General features: G+C 41.4%; 1 protein-coding gene across 16 annotated transcripts in view; it reads right to left on the bottom strand.

Moving 5' to 3' along the window:
• Positions 1 to 951: 951 nt before the first annotated feature.
• LOC102504883 (adenylate cyclase type 10) overlaps positions 952 to 20870 on the bottom strand; it is a 37346-nt gene continuing 17427 nt past the window's right edge. For 3 of the 16 annotated variants that reach the window (XM_032463029.1, XM_014564342.2, XM_032463035.1), the window contains 19 exons: positions 20591 to 20813; positions 19307 to 19393; positions 18404 to 18675; positions 17723 to 17859; positions 16908 to 17033; positions 14420 to 14689; positions 13228 to 13557; positions 10991 to 11054; positions 9561 to 9780; positions 9086 to 9211; positions 6512 to 6684; positions 5783 to 5939; positions 4180 to 4384; positions 3994 to 4090; positions 3431 to 3549; positions 3067 to 3184; positions 2423 to 2621; positions 1702 to 1897; positions 952 to 1198 (listed from right to left, as the gene is read on the bottom strand). In XM_032463029.1, coding sequence (XP_032318920.1) covers positions 1131 to 1198; positions 1702 to 1897; positions 2423 to 2621; positions 3067 to 3184; positions 3431 to 3549; positions 3994 to 4090; positions 4180 to 4384; positions 5783 to 5939; positions 6512 to 6684; positions 9086 to 9211; positions 9561 to 9780; positions 10991 to 11054; positions 13228 to 13557; positions 14420 to 14689; positions 16908 to 17033; positions 17723 to 17859; positions 18404 to 18675; positions 19307 to 19393; positions 20591 to 20813 — 3187 coding nt within the window. In that variant the 3' untranslated portion in view covers positions 952 to 1130. Of the gene's footprint in view, positions 1199 to 1701; positions 1898 to 2422; positions 2622 to 3066; positions 3185 to 3429; positions 3550 to 3993; positions 4091 to 4179; positions 4385 to 5782; positions 5940 to 6511; positions 6685 to 9085; positions 9212 to 9560; positions 9781 to 10990; positions 11055 to 13227; positions 13558 to 14419; positions 14690 to 16907; positions 17034 to 17722; positions 17860 to 18403; positions 18676 to 19306; positions 19394 to 20590; positions 20814 to 20870 lie in introns of those variants that run through there. The other 13 variants (XM_014564346.2, XM_032463034.1, XM_032463030.1 and 10 more) reach the window with 13 other exon arrangements.

Here is a 20870-nt window from a genome sequence, read left to right as displayed (position 1 = left end):
AACACTGAAGAGGGAGAAAGGGGGAGGGGAGGGAGAAGGAGGGGATGTGCAGACCAGACAGCATGATTTAAAGGGCAAGTATCGGCTTCCCTTTCCCAAGCATCTCCCTCCCTGTCCTTAGAGTTCTGATCTTGGTCATTTGAACAGAACACTGAAGATTGGGTACAGGGTCACCTACTACAGGCAAGGTCCCATGAAAGTCTGTAGAGCCTAGTGGTGAAGCTTAAACTCTGGAATCAAAATTGAGTTAGAGTCCCAGATCCACCATCTGGTGGCTATTTCTTAAAGTAAAACCTTTCTAAGCTTCAGTTTCTTCAACTATACTATGGGGATGATAAAAGTACTTGCTTCCCAGAGCTGATACAAGGATTTAAAGACTGTATTTCAAGCATTTAGTATAGTGCCTGGCACAGAATAAGTGAATAATGAATGGTAGCTAGTGTAACATTAGCTAATTGATTCTATGAAGATTAGATGATTGAGTTATAAACTATAAAAATTGGCGGGAAGATCATGTTCTGTGGAAGAAAGGCCATCAAACAGATAAAGGCCAAAGACACCAGCTCCAAAAAGGGAAAATAAAAAGAGACGAGAGCTAGGGTCATATACACTCTAGCCATTTCAGTTTCACGTGGGAATACCCAAACCACAGTGCAAAGGAGAAATGGAATCCCACTGCCTTTTGTACCTCTCAAAAGACTCCTTGACTTCTTGGGAGCCATTTTCACATCTGTGCCAAAAGAGGGCAATACCAAAGTACTTGCACTGCCAGCCTTCCTTCAGTAATGACCACTTCTTCATTAGGCCCTATGCTTCCATCTCTTAGTGGATCTCACCTTACATAAGATGGAATCAGTTTATCTCCAAGCCTCCCTGGCCTCTGGTCCGGCTCTGGTTCTATTTTCTGCCACAGCTGTGATAATGACTATTAAGAATTAAGAAAGATCTAAGTTTCACACTTCATAAACATAGGCTTTTATTTTGGCAAAGCTATAGACAGCGGTGACTGTAAGCAGCTAGCATATTTAATATGTACACTACACAATATCTTAAAAAGGAGAATTTGGGACTTTTCTTTGTGTTATATATAATAAAAGAATCATGGTCCCTTCAGATGATTTTTGTTTGTATTAACATATGTATTCTTGAATTTCTTCTTCATCCTTATTCTCCTTGACATCAGCCACTCTGACAAATCCTGAAAGCAGGAACATAAAGAATAATACAAAAACAAAGAATTTCCTCAGCAATTACAAATTTAACCCATGGCCTGGAAAAGAAGATTTTCTGGGCTCTAAAGCAAGAAACTATATTCTTTCCTCTCTTTTTCTTGCCCACATCTTATCATTTACCTTCTTAGATATTACATTGTGATTTCTAAGGCCTTCTTTCTCCCTTAGTGACCATCTAGCTACTCCAAGGGAACAATCTATTTAAGCTGGGACCAAGGAGGAACTTTCTATGGCAAGGGTTATAGATGCTGAAACAAAGGGCTGAGAGAGGTTGAACAATATAAGGGGTCTCTGTCTGTCTAGCCTGGGTCCAGCTCTGTGAAAGAATGACAGTTACCTCTGGAGCAAGGACTAATCCTCATATCTGCACATCCTTTCTTATTTGGAGTTGTAGCCTTTGACTGCTGTGAGTAAGAATCTGAGACTGTTCTTTGTCTCTCAGACAAGGGTTCCAGGAAGGGATGCTTACTTTGTATTCCTAAATTTCCTTCAAAGGAGTTGTTTTCTTCCAGGAATTTGCCCTCTATCCAAATCCTGGTAAAGCAGGTGTCAAAAGGTCTGGTGGACTCTCTCCTTCCATATCTCATTACAGAGGCTTTAAGCTCAGAGACCCACTGGTGATAGACAGGGCAGGTCACACATCGAGAGAAGAACTCTTTAATGTACTGAAAGGAAAGGAAGGTCCATTATCTCAGGGATTAGTACTTTCTTTCCTCCACTTCACCCCACTCCATTACAACAGTCCACACTCAGTATACTCACTCAGGGATGGAGGAATAGAAAGGAGTTATTGACGGCAAAGCAGGCCCCCCAGATCGGTTTTGAGATACAGAGAAACTGGAATGTCTTAGACTCAGAAAGCACTGGCTGTGGGGAGATGTCAATGCCAGACTGAGACAGAAGTAGTCCTTTGAGAAGGGCTAAGTGTTAATGTTTTAATGGTATTGGTAGTTGCTATGCAAAGTCAGAAAGTTAAGGAATCCAGTCCTGACCTACATGCAAGAATATCTGGGAGGAAACATGAGGTAGTTGAAAAGACTTTCTAGGTAGAGGGAAAAAAAGGGTTCAAGGAGGAAAAAGAGACAGAGGCAGCAAGGAGAAGGGTAAGGGAGGGCGGCAGGTGGCAGAAATAGTACCACAGGGTCAAAGTATAACTTAGGTGTCAGGTGATGAACAAGAGAGACAGGTACCTTGAGGGCCTGGCGGTGAGTCTCTGAGGGAGTATGCTTGAAGACACCCTCTGGTATTTTCTGTAACATTAGCACATGGCACTCGAGGAATCGGACAAAGCCATGTGAACCAAATAGTGAAGCATTGGTTCTTTTCACCAGCTGGCGAGCCCTGGAAAAGTGGTGCTCAAACAGATTCCACTGCGAGTCCTGGGCAAACCTGGAGGGAAAGAATCACAGCTCTCAGCTCTCTCCCCTGCTTATCAACCATGGCTTTTCAATAGAACCGTCACTTCTTTAAGGCCTTATGACCTCCTGGACAGTCAGAATTGTGATTCTGGTAAGTGACCAAGGCTGCTAACTCACATGTAAGGAGACTTAAAAGGAGACCAATGATATTCAGACTTACCATGTCTTATCTAGCACTTAAATGTAACCCTAAACTTGGCCCTTAAACTATAATCCAAACATGTTAAGGGACAAAAAGAACCCTTTCCATAAGATGAGGGGAATAATGGGAGGTGAATGGTCTTTAGAAGTGGGTTAGAGATGTGAAATAGTCCTGCCTGGGAGGGCAAAAGGCCATAGCTTAAACGACACCATGGTGTCCTCAAATTGCTACCCTTTCCAATAGCCCTAAGTAAGACTCTGGTACCCCACATTACCACATGGCCAGAGAGGCATGGACCCCCAACATGACATTGAAGTCAGAAGTTAGAATGCAGCTGTGCTCATAGTGCTGAATGAAATGCAGACATTCCCCAAAGGGCCGACACAGCCATCCTGTGGACAGAGGGAAAAAACAGGCCAGTATAAGTTGTCATGTAGGAAGTGGTACAGAAGGTGTGTGGTACAGGGGAGGAGAAACACCCGAAAGGCAGACACCCCTGAATCACAACGTGGTTCCTAGACTTCAAGGAACCAGCCACGCCCAAGGGACAGGCTCATGACTGCCTTTCTGCTAAACCTAGGGCCCTCCCTGAGGCCTGAATCCCTTAGGAGCACAGCAGAGCCCTGCACAAGATTTACCTTCTCCGTAGAGCAGCAGATCTAAGCAAGCAGAATAGAAGCAGGCCAGGCCAAGGACATCATGACCCTGGGAAATGAGCGCCCACTGACTCTCCAGCACATGGACACACAGATCAAATCTGCCGAGAGACAGAGCCACTGGGACCAGCTAGAGAATGGGGATGATGGTACAGGAGAGGAGGGGACCTTACACCTTCAAAGCAGCTTAATATCCTCTAGATCTCCTCTCCTTAACTCTACTTATACAGAGAGCATGTGTGTGGGATCAGACCTGTCTCCAAGCAAAGGAAATGGGAAAATGCATCTGAGACAATGCCCAGGGCCTTGAGCTATGGCAATTACCTACCTCCCCAGACAAAAGTGGAAAAAAAAGGTTTATGTAGTAACTTAGACTCTGCATTTCCACTCCTGACCCCCCACACTTAAGATAATGCTTCCTGGAGTGAACAGAACTGTGGAAATGGAACAGCATCTCCGTCTCCACTCCAAACTTCTCTGGAAGATCGTACCCTCCCCTCCCCTCTTAGGCAACAAATATAAAGGACAGAAAATGATCTTAATACTTCTTCTTCAGAAATGCAGATCTGAAGAGAACTGAGAGAATTAGATTCTCCAGAGCTGGTTTCTTGAGGTGTCTGCATATCTCATGAGCTTGAAAACCTAAGGAGGTTAAAGAGCATTGTTTGAGCTCTAGTGGTGAACCTGGCCTCTTTAAAAGCCCCAGGACCACCAGCCCCAGGCCCCATTACCCAGCTTGATGGAGAAGTCAAGATGGCCGAGGCAGAGCTTGGTGTAGGCCAAGGCCTGCATGAGCTGGGCTGTGGCCAACAATCCCTCCCTGGAGAACCAACACAGGGTGCTTTTCTGAATGGCCATCTGCTCACAGTGCAGCCACTTCTCCCTGTCACCCATGTTCTGGGAGAGCTGGGAGAGGGCCACATAGGTAGAGACAACCTGTGGGGCAACAAACACGGGGCAGAATATTCTGACTGTCCAGTCACGCCACATTTCCACCTCATCCCTTTCCTGCACGAGAGCCCACTGCACACCTTGCTGCTCCCTCAGTGAGCACTCCTAGGGTCTCCACCACTCACCTCAACGCCGGTTATGAAAACAGGCTCCTTCTCACCCCTCCACATCTAATTTGATCATTCTCACTGCCTGTTCTTTAAGCAAACCACTTTCTCTATCTACCCCTCTTCTTTTTCTCCAATCCAAGGCTTTCCCCTTCAAAATGCTGGCCAAACTGTACCTCTTTTATGTTCTCTCTAATTAAGGCCTCTGATTCTTGCTCCTCAGAGGTCTTCAGCACTGCCGCCTAGATCTCTGTTACCAGTTACACACACATTTGACATCGCTGATGACATTCTTCTTGAAACACTGACTTCATTAGGTTTCCAACAGGATGATAGTATTAAAATGTAAGTAGACTCTGTCACTCCTCAGAGCCCACTGATGGCTTCTCATCTTCTTCAGAGTAAAAACCAAAACCCCTTCAGTGGTCTACAAGGCCTGCACCGTCTGCCACCCTGACCCCCAACCCCAGACTCTCTGACTCATCTCCTGGCTCTTTTTCTCTCCTCCCTCCTCTCTAGTCACACGGGCCTCCTGCCTGTTCCTCAGACACAGAGGGCATGCCTTGTGCACTCTCTCTGCCCTCTTCCTGTCCACTCTTCCCCAGATAGCCATATGACTTACTTTCTCATCTCCTTTAGATATTTGCCCAGATGTCACCTGCTCCGGGAAGGCTTTCCCTACCACCTTATTTAAACTTGTACCCCCCAGCTCCCAGAACTCCATGTCCTCCTGCCTCCACTTAGTTTTCCCTCATTGCATTTATTATCACCTAACATACTATATATTTCACTTATCTATTGTCTGTTTCCCTGGAACCAAGGTCAGTCCCTAGCACAGAACAGGCGTTCATCAAATATTTGTTGATCAGATGGATAAAGAGAGATAACAGACAGATGGACACTAAAACTAGGAAGACATATTTCCCTTTCTTCTTATCACCTAAGTCAGTGACTCTAACCCTTTTTTTAGATCATGGACTTCTTTGAGAATCTGATGAAAGCTCTGACCCCCTCCCTACCTCCCATCACTCCCTGGATGCTCTTTTGAACATACACACAAAAGTCGACATTCAGTTCAGAGTTCACAGATAGCCTCGCACCTGGAAGCCCATCTATAAACTGCAGATTGGGAACCCTGCTCAAACACATGATCAGCAGTGTCCTGTTAAGTCTGGGTTACTGTGGAACCATGCTTAACCAGGGACTTAGCAGGGTCCTCTCCCTAACATTTTAGGTTTCTGACTGATGTCCATAGGTAAAACAAGGACTTGCTTACCTGGGCTTCACTGGCAAACTCCTTGGCTGAATTCTTCTGCATAAGAGTGGCCAGGCAGGCAAACCTGCGGCTGCTGGCTGTGGCCTCCAGGTTGTAGAGCTGCCAGAGCAAGGAGAGGCAGTGCACCCGCTGCTGCAGGACTGCCAGCTTCTTCTTACTGGTGTGAAGCACAGGTGGTTAGCCTGCCCTTATTCTTCACCAGTGTCCTCTGTCCCTCCCCACAAGAAATCTGAATCTATCTATCCACAGACTTTCAGACTAGAAAGGTTCCTGGAATCCCACTACTTCTAACCCCGTATGCCTTTTAAATTCATCCCTCTTGACCAGGAAAAAAGTTAAGAGATGTTTTTAAAAAGGTTCACTCTCTGAATTGTTACTTTGGTTGAATATATTTCCTATGAATTATTATACCTCAATAACTAGGGAGCAATTTAATATTATGTATATGTCAGAGAAATAATATTAAATTGCTATTTTACGTGTATATGTACACACAATACACATATATGTATCTTTATTTGAAAGAGACAGGATAATACCACACTCCAAGAACAAAGTCCTCATTTTGCTACACTGAATTGGCTGGGAGAGTAAGGTAAATGAACTGGACCTGTTATATGCCTGAAAGGAGGAGTCTCTTTATTTCAAATAGGCAAACGCCAGGCTGGGCCCTAGATTAGTTCTCTGTGGCCCTAAATGGAACCAGGGCAAGTTGACCAGGCTTCTCACTTCTCACTAGTGTTGTTCAAAGGTTGGCTCTGGGAACAGGAACGCCAGTATTTTTCTAGGAATGTTTGGAAAATGACACCAAACCAGGTCCAAGGGAAGCTCCTTTTTAGCAGTCGAAGGGCTTGCCTAGCCAATTTTTTGGCCAAGGTGATCTGGCCCATGTTGAAACAGACCTGGAGATGGGAAAAAGACAAACAGCGATGCAAATGTGGGAGGAGTGCAAGAGTCTGGATATGACACACTGGCTTTTATTTTGGGAAGTGTACTTGAGGCCACTGTGGTGCTCGAGTGAGCTGAGTTAGAACAGAGGACAAGCACCAGTAGGGCCATGAGCAAGTAAAAAAGTGAGAAAACAGAATTATAGAGAAGCCACTCTCCTTTCTCATCTCCCACACATTTGTCAGTGAGCAGGTGAGGAAGTCTGTGATAAAGTGATGCTGCCAGACTCAGATGGGATTGTCATTTGTGCAGAGACTAAGATGTTTCAGATGCCATGAAAGCATCTGAGATATCACCTAATCCTGTATCTCACTTCATAAACAGGTTGTACTGCCATAGTGCATGTAGGGGTAGGAGCTGAGAAACCACCCTGAAGTTATCATGTACCTTCATGTTCTAAGGCTAAATCGACCAAAAAAGTGATAAAGTCCAAGGTGATTTCAGTACAATCTTGGGAAGACTGCACAATAATTCTTTTTTTATAAAGAGAAAGAAATAATTATTTCACTTTGCTTCAAAGACCTTTTGTCTGAAATATAAATAATGCAATACTGTGGACAACTCTAGTAATCCCTTTGGTGTTTAAAGACATTGTACACATCAGGTTTATTCTCCTAATCAGGGTATCTTGAGGTTGACATTGAAATTAGTTTTTATTTACTTTTTTTTTTAATTTTAAAGCTCAGCTCTGTAACAAAACACCCTCATGGTTTTATGGAGTCTTTATTTATAAATTGATAAATAATTATTCCAACACATTTTGTTCTGCTGGATTTAGCAGGAATGAGGCTGGGAGAAGTTGCTGAGTTGTCCTGAGTTATTCACACAGAATAAATACATTTACTCCTGTGTGTTCTTTGAAAATGGAATGTCTCATGGCATGCTTTCCCCAGAATTTCTATTCATTATACAAATCTCATTCTCTGAGGAAATTTGTTATAAATGATACAGAATGATCTACAAAGCATATTATTTATTTATCTTTAAAGCAAGTAGTAGAATGGAGTACAGAAAGCTCCTATTTGTATATAACAAAGGAAGAGGGGAGATTATATGCATTTATGTATGCCAAGCCCCTCTGGTAGAAAACAAAGATATATAACCTTGAGGAGGGGACACAGCAGCTGAGAGATGGGGTAGGGAGGAGACTTTGAAATGTATGTTCCTTTTTTCTTTCTAGCTTTACTGAGATATAGCTGACATATAACATTGTTTAAGGTGTACAATGTGAAAATTCTTTTTATGTAACTGACATAGAACCTTCTGTTAGTTTTAGTAATACAACATAATGATTCAACATTATGTATATGCTGGAAAATTATCACCATAATGAGATTAATTAAATTCTGGCACCACACAGTTACATTTTTTTTCTTGTGATGAGAACTTTTAAGATCTACACTCCTAACAACTTTCAAATATACAATACTGAATTGTTAACTACAGTCACATGCTGTACATCACATCCCTAGAACTTATAACTGGAAGTTTATACCTTCTGACCATCTTCACCCATTTTGTCCACTCCCCCATACTCGGAAATTAGTTTATATACACTCCGATGAGAAAAGTACATGAAAAGGTAATTCACAGAAATAAATGACCAATAAACATATAAAATAATGTACCTTATTAATTAAGAAATATACATTAAAATATAATTATCATTTACGGATTAGCAAGTACAAAGAAGACTTATAATATTTGATGTTGGTAGGGATGTGAAGAAATGGGAAGAACTCAAATTGACACAATATTCTGCCAGACAATTTGGCAACATATTTATTAAATATATTCATATCTTCTGCTTTAGCATTTCCACCTCTGGAAATTTCTCTTATAGAAACACTCTCACAAGGGAGTAAAGAGATATTTATGAGAATATTCACTGTACCAATGTTTATAATAACGCAAAAATTAGAGATAACTTAAATGTGCATGTAGAAGGGAATGATTAAATAAATTTGACATATGGATACAATGTAGTATTGGCAGCTACAACTATGATTGGATACATGCCAATATGTGAATATGTTCAATCTGCATTATTAGGAATAAAAGTCAGCTGCAGAAGAAAGAATACAGAATATGATTCTATTTGTAAAAAATGGAAAACAATAATGATACGACTGTATGTGTACAGCTGGTGGAATTTGCACTACATTATTAACTACACTAGGGGTGACATGGGATTAGTAAGAGCTCTTTCACTCTACATATAGTTCTGTTTTGAATTTGTATAACCTTTTATCACACTTATCATCACACACAAAAAACAAAGAGATTTTAAAAGAAATAACAAAGTATCCCTCAAGGGGAAATAACCCAAACTTCAACGTCATCCCTCACCCTCACCTCTGATCGAAGACGGCAGAAAGTGGCCTCCTCAAACTGACAGATCTTCACCTTGTGCTTTTTCAAATATGAGAATGCTGAGGGTTGGCCCAGAAGACTGCTTGCCTTCCTCAAATAAAAGAAGGCCTCCAAACAAGACAAGAGATGGAGTAACTGGATTAGGATTCGGATGCTGCTAGGCACGTGCTTAGGGTGAAGGTTGGATCAAGGTTTCGGCAAGTTTGAACTGGGGCTGGATTTAGTTAGAAATGGGGACTAAATGGACTACGCATGCAGGAGTCAGGGGCAGCGCCGACAGCACGTGCTGCTCCTTCGCTACCGCATTCCCACTTCATGTTTTCTCCTAGGCCCATTACAGCTCCTTTCTCCCATTTTCCTCCACTTTTCATTCCAGGCTACTTGACAGTAAGAAATCCTAATCAAATTCCCTCAGTCACTTGGCTCAGCTCAGGGGCAGAGAGCAGAGCTTGCTCACCATATAATTATCTGACAGGTCCAAGGAGGCAGCAGCAGCCTCCAGCAGGTAATAAAATGCACACGTGGTTTCTCCAATGACCAGGCAGTGCTGGGTGAGGGGTGAGAGCACTAACTTCAGGATCTCATCACAGTGGCAGGGCTTTGTGGTCAACATATCTTTCTCCAGGTTGGTCTGAGCCAGTCTCCAGTTCACTTGATCCAGGAACTCTTCCTCTGTTCTTTGTGAGAGAAGATGAAAACTGAGAGAGGCCACAAAGCAGACACTCTTGCCAGGCCATTACCAGGTCTCAAAGCCACTCTGTCCAGGAAGCTTTCCTTTATAATTCATTAATTCTATGTCTATCCTTCTCCTCAATCACTCCATAAGTTTTTGAAAGTCAGGGACCTGATCTATAACGGCAAAGCCCTATTAGGGAGTTTTAAAAACCCAAAGCCAATCTAAGTATCTCACAAACTAAATGGGGAAATGACCATATCTGAAGAGTAAATTAAACAGTATTCCACGAGGACATAAAAAATGATACAAAGCAGTAAATAATACATTTCTCTATTAGTACATTTGAATTCTGTCATGGCACTTTGAATATTATTTTACACAATGTTACCATCTTATCCTACAATAACCTTGCCATTCAGACAGCCAAATTTACCTTTTACAGATGAAGAAATTGAGGCTCAGAGAGTGTAAGTGACTTATATACGACCTCACAGCTACCATGTAGAACCAAAACTGGAGTTCACCTCTCTAGCTATTAATCCAGTGTACTTTCCACAGGCACCATGAGTTCAAAAGAGGGCTGATCTCTCTGAGACAGAATGATTGAAAAAATGTGGGAACTGAGGAGGGCTCTGAAGGATGGTGAACACTCTGATAAGTGGAAGAATGTGGATGCCACTGAGTATTTTTAAAAGGGAGAACTGTGTGAGTAAAGACAAAAGGTAAGTGTAGGGGTGATTTGTGTGGAATATAGATTTTTGTTTGAAAACTGTAAGAAATCAGGTTGGATAAATGGGATAGGAAACTCTAGAGTGGCTGGTGGGTTCAAGGTAGCGACATTTAAAACTGATAAGACATTAGAAAGTCAGGAGGTTCATGGTTATGGAAATAAAGTCATTTTAATATCATCTGGGTTCAAAAGTAATTGAGAAGGCAAATTTACAGCAGAAAAAAAAAATCTGTATGTACAAAGCATTTGAGAGTAATTAAAGTTTTTCTCTACCACTAAGAAATAATTTCCCTACAAAGAATCAAAAATTGCCTTTCTGATTCTCTGTTAGCTTGAATTTGGGGCCAAGCACAAGAGTCACCACTCCTGGACGGTCAGCTGCCTTCCTTGTCTGCAGGTAAGGTGAATACCCTAGTTTAACTGATCATCTGTGTCTCACTTTCTGGCCCCCTTCATGCCCACTCTCAGCATCTCCATCTACCTGTAGTGTTCATTTGTGAAGGCCTCCTGACTTCTGGGTGATTTTGTCTGGAACTGAAAACTATCTGTAGGGAAAAAAAGATGATTATCTTTAATTACCCATGCCGGGTATTAACTGAGAACATTTAAAATTCCTGACTCTATTTCCTTTGCAGCTTAGTTCATGAGCTAATTGCCTCCCTCATTATAAAAATGGTAAATTTGGGTTTACTATTAGCCTTACACACAAAATTAGGGTGCTAAATTTTTTTCTTAAAGGCAACTATCTGTGATTCAAATGGTAACTCCTTTCATTTGCAAACCTCCCAAACCAATTCCTAATTCTGTCTGCAAAAGAAAAGAATAAAGAATGTGTCCATCTGGCTGGCTGGCTAATTCTAATAGTAAAAATCCATGAATATATATGGATCAGGTTTATGAATAGATGGGAGTGAACCACAGAGCCTAAGACCTAGTGAAGAAAATCATGAAGGCACAAGATGCCACAGTTCACCAGTCAGTGGGGGTTTTCAGTGGGCCAGTGGGGGTTTTCAGCTTTACCTAGCTGGCCTTAAATACACTTTATCCTCCAGATTTGACTCTTCCTCTGCAGCTGTCTTCTGATCAAAAAGCAAAGACTGGGAATGATGTGGAGATGTTACCTATTACGACTCAGCAACATAGGAGGTGGGATTGAAAAGAAGTCCAAGAGAACTGTTATAGGGAGGACTTGTGTTAAATAAAAGAACTGGTTCTCTGATTATTTAATGATGTCTTATAAGGTAAAGTAAGGCTAAGGTAACTAAGGAAACTGGAACTTGGCAGCACCACTGCAATGCACAATTCCCAGGGCACCATCCTATCGCAGCCTGTGAACAGAACCCTCCAGGTGTAGGCAGTACCTGTTTTGCATGGCCATGCACAGAGGCCCTGGGTCTGGGAAGCCTCCTCAGGGTTCAGGCTGTGCTGGAAATGTCTTAAGCCTCTCACACCCAGATTGACTAGGCTGTCTAATCTAAAGCTGATAGTGACCTCTCAAAAACAAAAGGTCATATAGGAAATATGAATGATAATGCGATTTCTTCATAACACCAACCAGGACATTCACTGTTGCTTTCCTCTTTTCCCTCAGAAAGTACAAAAGTGCAAATGCCCACAGAGCTCATCAGCCAGTGACCAATTTCTCCAAGTCACTGGTCCACCTTCATAGAGTCATTAAGAATGTTACAGCCAGATGAGGTATTAGGATCATAGGTCAACACCTTCATTTTGGTCTTTTACCACCACCAATTTATCATCTCTCCCATATCCCTCTCCCCTGCCAACACCAACACCAACTCTTCTTCTAACAAAGTAGAAAAAGAGACAATTTCGCTGGGTCTTGATAGCTGTCTTCAAATATGAAAGAAGGTACAACTCTGAAAAAATGCATGAAAAAGTTGCAAGATGGTAGATTTCACCTGGATGAAAGCAGCTTTCTGACAGCTACTGACAATGAAATGGACTGTCCTACAACGTAAGCTAACTGCAAATGTTAAAACAAAGAGGAAGGAACTCTTACCTGGGACGTGGTAGAAGGATTACAGATTTGGGAGAATATCTATCCACTAACGAATCTTCTTTAAGTAGCTAGCTCTTACTTATCTTTCAAATCTCACTTCTGGCATCATCTCCTTCAGGGGAGAGTCCTATCTTACTCCTTTCTCAGGCTGGGCTAATGGCCCTTTCTCGATGTACCCAATCCCTGCATAGTCTATTTTCATCACCCTTACCATACCATATTGGAATTCTTTATTTATATGTCTGCATCACCCCCAAAAAACTGATAATTTTATTTTGTATTCTTAACACAGCATCTGATACACACAAGGACTCCATGTACGTGTACTGAGCTGAATAATTATAAAAACAGTAACAAAAATGTACTGAGCACTAACCATGTGCTTGGCACTATTCAAAGCACTTTATATATTTTAACTCATTTAATCCTCACGACAATCCTGTGAAATTGGTATTATTATTTTCCTCAATTAATTGAGGTTAAATAACTTGCCCAAGATTGCCAGCCGAAACAAGTATGATCTCTACAGTTCCTTTTACCTTTGAGATTACATTTTTCTTATTTCTGGTATTTCAGGGATAAATGGCTCTTTCACTTATTTTTCTCCCTTAATCTGATTTCACCTTTTGGATGAAGAGCTCCAAGTACATGAATAAGAAGTGCTGCCCACACGTCCCCTGTCTGCCCCCTGGATTTACCTTGGGGAGAAGGCAGCTGCAATTTGTCTGTGATCACTCGTGTTAGTATTGAGCCAGTATCTCTGTAGCTACAGAATCGGGAGGTCCCACTGGAACTCTTAGCAGAACAGATGGCAAAACGGTGGAAGGGGACAAAGTCACCCCCCTGACAGCTCCCACAGCGGCAGGCCAAATCTTGAAGAAAGCAGGCACATTCAAGGTGCAGGGCTACCTGTTGTGCCTTGGGCCACAGCTCCCAAGCTGCTTCCCGCAGAAGAGGCACTCCAAATTCTAGGTCCTCGGTTTGAAGCAGGGATAGTCCCTCCCGTAGCCTGAGAGGAGAGGCAGTATCTGAAATACAGGAAAATCTAAGTGAGAGTCTCACTTAAAGTCCTTTTATGCTACCAGGTAGCAAATTCCCAAGCACATGCTGCTAGTTTATAAGAAAATTTTATTTCTAATTCTTACTTCGTATTACTGCTTTCTTTGCATAAAAAATTTTATACCAATCTGAGAGTGACACTGATCATATTTAATATAAAGTACAAGAGGGAAGAAATGATCAGTGGTACAGAACTACACTGAATAGATTTCTTAGTTGTTTCTTCTAAGTTGAGCTTTTTTTTACTAAAAAGTATCGTAAATATCAAATAATCAGAAAGGCTCTGCCCAAATATAAGGCCCAAACATATTTCAAAGTCAAAGGGAAATTATCTGTGGGTTATATGTGTTCTGAGTAGCTTATGCCACAATTTTATTCTTTCAGGTGGAGAATTTGAGATTGCAGCTATTTAACATATATTTTGCGTTATTGATGTCTGTTTCAGTGTCACATGTGTTTAACTTCCTTATAACCTTCTAAAATTAGAAATAGTTCATCTTTATTTCTTTTTATTTATCCCAAAAAGCCAATAAAAGACTATGGCAATATTTTGTGAACCAAAAATCAAAACACGAATACTTAACACATGGGATTAACAAGGAACTAGAATTCTTGAAATTAAGACAACTCTAAAAAAACACAGGCCATTCATTTACTATAACCATGGCTCCTCCATGATTAAAATAAGCACTTTTCCCAATTTCTTAGACATAAGCTTTAAGAGAGTGGGCCTGTGATCTATGATACGGATGCTCTTTCTGAACACAGATACCCTCACCCAAAGCTCTCTATTTGGGCCTGAGAACAAGGGAATAAATAGCTCTTCCTCACCTGGCTTTCTCTTCTCTTTGGTTTGTTCAATAATCTCGATAGAGGAAGGCACTAATATTGGCTCAGCAGGAAGCTCTTGGCTCTTGCTGCACCAGCAGAGCACATGTATGTCCACAAGAGCCCTTAGCACCTGAAGTAGCTTACTTTCACTCCAGCCAGGCAGGAGGTGCTGCAGTAGATCTATGTGGAAGGAGTGACCGATGACTGCTGCACACTTAACCAGCAACTGCTCCTCTGGGTTCAATTGATCCAGTTGGTTCACTGCTATTTCTGAAGGAAAAAAAAAAAGTAGTGAATAAGCTTTCTACAAACAGAATATACTGTGCTAATAATACATTGTGTTCATTTAAAAAAAAGGCTTGCTTTTTGCCCACTCCTTTTTCACTCAGCCAAATCTCTTGAAAGAGCCTTATCTCCATGTCCTCTTTTGTCCCCATTCCCCATTTATTATTCAACCAACAATCAGGTTTTCACCAAAACACTGAAACTGTACTCCTCATGGTCACCAAAACCTTTTGTTGGTAGACCTGAAGTTGTGCTCTGAATCCTGTACTAACAATTCTTCCCATTTTCCTCCTACTTTCAACTAAACACTGAGGTTGGCTTCCAGGTCCCAGAATTCAAGTAACTGTAAAGATCTGAATTAACTAAAGTATTTTACTAAATCTCTCCATATTCTGACCAGTAAGCCACCAAGCCCAAAATCTTGGATTAATTCTAAACTTTTTCCTCTCCCTCACAACCACCAGTCACCTGCTCATTATCTTTCTAAATATTCTTGAATATGATTCTTCCCGAACAATTTTACTATAAGCAGTCATTTTCACCTGGATCACCATACTACTCTGTTTTGAACATCTCCAAGTTCCTCTCATTCTTAGCCCTAAGACACACTAACTAGTGGTTGGATTATACGCCTCATGTACAAATATAATCATGCCAGCACCCTTCTTAAATACTCTTATAACTTATATGGCCTTTCACAATTTAGCTTTGGCCTTTCATTTAGACCAAGGCTTTGCTGACTGAACCATTCATTTTAGCTTTTTCTTTCCATGTGGATTAACTTTCTAGCTATTTTCCCAGGACCCTGATAAAATTAGAATGCCAGCTGAGTTACCAGGTAACATTGCTTATGCTAAGAGTGATCCCTCATAGGAAATTGAATTTGGACTAGGAGAACTGTGAAAAAGGTACAAATACCTGGTGGTAAGCCACAGTTTTGGGCTTCCCTGGGTATAGTAATTCTTGTGACAGGTCACACTCCTGGCAGGGCCTGGAGGTTATGCCTAGATGGCTATTATAAGAGATGCCAGTTCCTAGCTGGGAAATGGGGCATCCAAGCACTCATCCAGGAGGGATGAGTGACCTCATTCCATCACATCTAAGCTATTCCTTGAGGCTCCAGAGATAGCAGTGGAAACTGCTGTGGGGATTCCCACTGAAGAAAACCACTTGCTGCTGTTCTGCTAGAGTGCTGTTTCCTGACCTGCATGCTTCTAAGTTAGTAAAGCCAATGCTAAGTGTGGCCTATCACGGCTGTAGGTATATAACTGTCCAGATGGACCTAAAACCACCAGAGTGAATAGCTTATAATAGCTAACATTCATTGAATGTATATTATGCACCATGATTTATTTGATTTCATCCTCAACCAACCCCATGAGGTAGGAACTATCATTAACCCCATCTGAATGATGAGAAGACTAAGACTTAGATCTAAGCTTATCTAAGGTTTCACAGCCAGTAAGTGGAGGAGCCAAAGGTACCCAGGTTTTTCTGACCCCAGAGTCCTGGCTCTTAATTACCAAGGTGTTCTGTACTGCTGTTTCATATGCATATCCTATATTCTCAGCAAGAACATATTTGACTTGAAGGCCTACTTATTCATCATAATTTTCCTCAAGAAGGTTAGCAAAGTACCCTGCCCACCAAATACCTGAATAGAATATTAAGGAAAAAAAAAACCCAAAACCTCCTTGTCTCTAAGAAGAAGATCCTCTCTAATTATATATACCCAATTCTGATGGCTTCTTTACTCTTTATCTCATCATTCATTATAAACTTTCTTTGTACTCTTTTTATGAAATTCCTGCTATGTGCGTAACACTGTCTCCTCACTACCACCATGGATTTTCTTAAACTTCAGTAACATTGTCTCCCTTGTTCACTGTCTCCTCCAGCACAGGAATATGCACAAAGGGAAACTCAGGACATAATTTTTATTAAATAACTAGAAAACTTTTCCAGATAATCAGTCAGCCTCAAAGAGAACAGTGGGCTTACTTAAGTAAAACATTACTCAGATAGCATTACAAGTGTTTAAGAGCTCTTCTGGTAGTGCCAAAATTTATTTCTGGAAGGCAGGTTTCTTTTTTAAAGAAATAAAGCTAGCATGATAATGAGAGACCTATACTCAATCAACCACCAAATTACTAAGTGCAATGATATCTGTAATTGGTTTACTTGAGGTTTTTAGGGGACCTGCCTTTTAATAATGGTGGGAGAAGCACTGTATCCAAGTTTACATCATCCTTGACTGTACATACATAAAGGTCCTGGTCTTCAGAGCTGGCAGGAGAAATACTATACATTGTGGATTTCATGGCATTGGCTGTAGGAAAAGAAGACTACGACTGAGGAAAATGCCATGCTTAGTGACTGTGGTTTTAAAGATACAAAAATACAAGAATTTAGTCAAGAAACTAAAAGGATTAAGATGAAAGGAGCTATAAGATTTAAAGTAGTTTACCCACCCATCCTCCCGGTTCTCTAATTTTCTCTTAGAAATGAACATTTTCTGTACCACATGGTATCCAACATTCTCACCCTTCCTGTTTACCTTCCAATAGCCCTTGATTCTGCTACCTCACAGCTCCAGGATGCCTTTCTGGATTTTACACATACTTCTCTCTCTTTCCTCCTCCCTTCTTCCATTCCTCATTCAGATTATCACGTCACCCTTCTCATCAGTAACGTGCAATTCTCTATTGGACTCTCAAGTTTATCAATCCTTTCTAGTGGACTCTGATGTTTATAAATCCTATTTTCCTATCTTCACCTCCTGGGCTGCTCAAAAAGGAACTAAAGTAGATTGACTCAATTACTTTACCTGAGGCAGGGATTTAGTGTTTTCAACATAACTACATATTATCTGTATAGTACACTTAGCCAGGAAGGCCTAACCTTGCTTATGATGCCGGTAGGGAATAGACACATGCTTCATAAGGGCCAGGTGATGCCATGGTCAAGAATGAACTCCAGCAGCAGGACCAGGGCAGAACCCTGGGGTACTCAGCTTACCTGAGAGGGTCTCCCACTTGCTAGTCTCCTCCTCCTCCTTTTGGAGGTCATGAAAGAGCAATATGTTCTTAGAGAGAAGGTCCTGGCATAAGACCTCACAGTAAAAGGGGTTTCCAAAGCACCTGCGGAGAAGGTAGCTGTAGAGAGGTAAGTAGGGGATTAAAGATGTCCACTGACTAAAGATGTCCACTTGAAGAAAGCCAAGCATAAGGGTATTTCATACTGAGGAATATTTCTTCTGTTGTTAAAGTCAGTTCTTGATGATATACACTAACAGAAGGAAGCCTCGCCATAAAAATGTTAAAAAAAGTTTCTGATTGGTTTTGAAATGTATTTTGGCAGTAACTTTTCTCTCACCTATCTTCCTTCTATTGATGTTAAAAGGAACTAACATCCCCTTGCTAAAGGGCCTGACAAAAACTGGCCTGACCACACATAATGGACATGTAAAGCAAGTCATCCAGGTCCCAACAGACCTGTGAAAACCTGGATGAACGGCCTGGGGAGATAGTCCTTTACTGGGTACTAGGAGACTGTCTACCTTTAAATCTAGTTTTGGGCCTCACCATGGTTGCTAACGTCATTCTATCCCTCAACTTTGGTGAGACCTGAGCCTTCTCACTTATATTATGGCACCGGCTCCTCCCTTAATGAAGTGCCCAGCTGGTCCTAGCCACTCACATCTGTAGCTCTTGGGGGATGCTCACCACCCCCAGTTCCCAACATGCCATTCTCAGCAGTGAGGTCTCTGCCAACTTCGAAATGGGTACAAGGATGGCCTGAGGGCTCTGCAGGAAGTGCTGGGCCCAGCCACACAGGGTGAAGGTGGGGGTCAATGTCATCACCATGATGATGGGCACACTGGAGAGCAATGTTCCCAAAAACTCCCAGGAAGCTGCATCCATATACTGGGCCTCGTCAATGAGGAAAATCAGTGGTGTTTCCCTCACTGCCTGGAAATAACAGCAAGGAAACAATGACAACCTCTGATTAGAAATGAAGTCACTTTATTTTCAAATCTACCATAAATTTCCCATCAATAATTTTAAGTAAAATGTCAACATAGGCTGGGATTTTCAGAGTAAAATGTATCCTAAGTCCAGGTAATATTTTACTTCATAAATATAAAATATAGCCTGTATATCTAATTCCTAAAGAAATCTACTGAGTTTCTTTGAACAAGAATATACTCTAACTGAAACATGAAATGAGCATCAAAATATTCTCCAAATCAAATATGAAGCTTTCAAATATTTCATTTTGGCAAAAGCTTCAAACTGTGGGAATTCATAGTATTTTAAACCAGCTTCCAGACCAGGCTGCATATGAGAATCACCTAGGAGTGCTTGCTAAAACTACCAGTTACCATGCCCCACTCATATACACTTTAAAAAAATACCTCCTCCCCATCAAAAAAATTAATAAAATTTAAAAAAATCTAAATATATATATACAAAATTCTTTAAAAAGATAGATACAAACAATGAAGAAATGCCTAAGTCAAGGTATGATGGAGATAGATTAAAATGAGCATAAACTATCTGCACATGTTAAGAGTTGACGGCATGTAGCAAAAGTACCCACCTTCTGAAGCACTTGAAAAAAACATGCTTTAACCTTCTTTTGTCTGGCCAGGTCATCCATGTGTGAAACTCTGAAGGATAAGGGAAACTGACCGGGAAAATTATTCAGATATTATCTTTCAAAATGACAATCTAATAAAAATATACAGGTTCTCAAAAGGGAACAGAAAATGATTCTATTTTGAGTGAGAATAGCTTTCCACAGGACTAGGCATAGGGTTACAAATACTAATCCAACATTCATATGCAGTTCAGAGGGCAGACTGAAAGTCCACTGGTGGTTAGAGAGAGTGCGCTCCTTTCCATACCAGACTCTGGCAAATCTTTAAAGGATCATGACTAAGGAGTAAAGTGACAGGTCAGACTTAGTAATGTCAATTTGGACAACTCCAGTACCCCCATGCTTCCAAGTATACTATAATGAACGTATGCATGACACCTGTGAGAAAGAATCGCAGTGGATGTCTCCAGCACCGTGTCAGGCTGGCACATGAGCTATCATGGACCTGAGAGCCAAAGTGAGCCTATTACTTGACTGCTTTGGCCAGAGTCCCAGGTAAGGCCTGGCTTAAGCAAGTGCTATGCTGAAGGATTGGACAAATTTTCATTTTTTCTATTTTTCACTCAATACAACATCCTGCATGCTGGGGCAGATTAGGAGAAGTGATGGAAGATGAATAAATGGAATTGTGGACCAAGGAATTCTTAGCCTACTCGCTGCTGGAGACCACATAAATCCTAGACCACTGGAAGCTTTTGAGATTCAGATGCTAGTTCAAGTGACATACTCCATGGCCTGGGATAGGGAAGGTAAGGTTAAAAAACAGAACACTGCAACTGACTCAAGAACACGTGGATGTAATTGCTGGAGATGCTCGACTGGTCAGTATCACCTGGACAAATTTTAGCACTTTCACATTTACAATGCAATCTCTTATATATTACATCCTTTACAAAATTCATGCAAAACCCATATAAAGTACTATCATCATCATTTCACAGGTGAAAAAAAACTGAGGCTCAGAGAGGCTAAGTGATTTGTGCCAAGACATACAGCTAGCAAGACTGAGAGTCAGTCCTAGAATCCACTCTTCTCAAAAAAGGAAAAAACCTGGGTTTTGGTGTCAAAGGCTTTTCAAATCTTGATCCTGCCACTGCTAACTATGTGTTCTTAGACTATGCGTATACATATGGCCAACAGGTGTTAGATTAGAAGACAATCCTGGGTCCAACTATCCACCAAAAATACAAATAATCCAGTTCAGAGAGCTACTGCCTTCATTACCTTCACAAAGAAGAGGTCATTAAAAAGACAGTGAAGCGGTTCTTCCACCATCCCATGGAGCTGTTTGAAGAGGCACTCTTGCCGGTAACAGGCTGGGCATGTATCAATCTCAAAGAAGATAGCCATGAGGGTCTGGATGGCATAGAAGCGCTGCTTGGAATCTGCTTCCTTCAGCTTCAGTGGCAACACCCTGATGAATGTTACTGTGGTCACTGGGAGTCCCCTGATCCACAGAGAGGTTACTCACTCCACCAGCCCAATGATTCTGAATCTAACAACA

Source organism: Camelus ferus, chromosome 20, assembly GCF_009834535.1.
Source record: "Camelus ferus isolate YT-003-E chromosome 20, BCGSAC_Cfer_1.0, whole genome shotgun sequence".
Classification (NCBI taxonomy): Eukaryota; Metazoa; Chordata; class Mammalia; order Artiodactyla; family Camelidae; genus Camelus; species Camelus ferus.
This window is presented reverse-complemented; position numbering and strand designations above follow the sequence as displayed.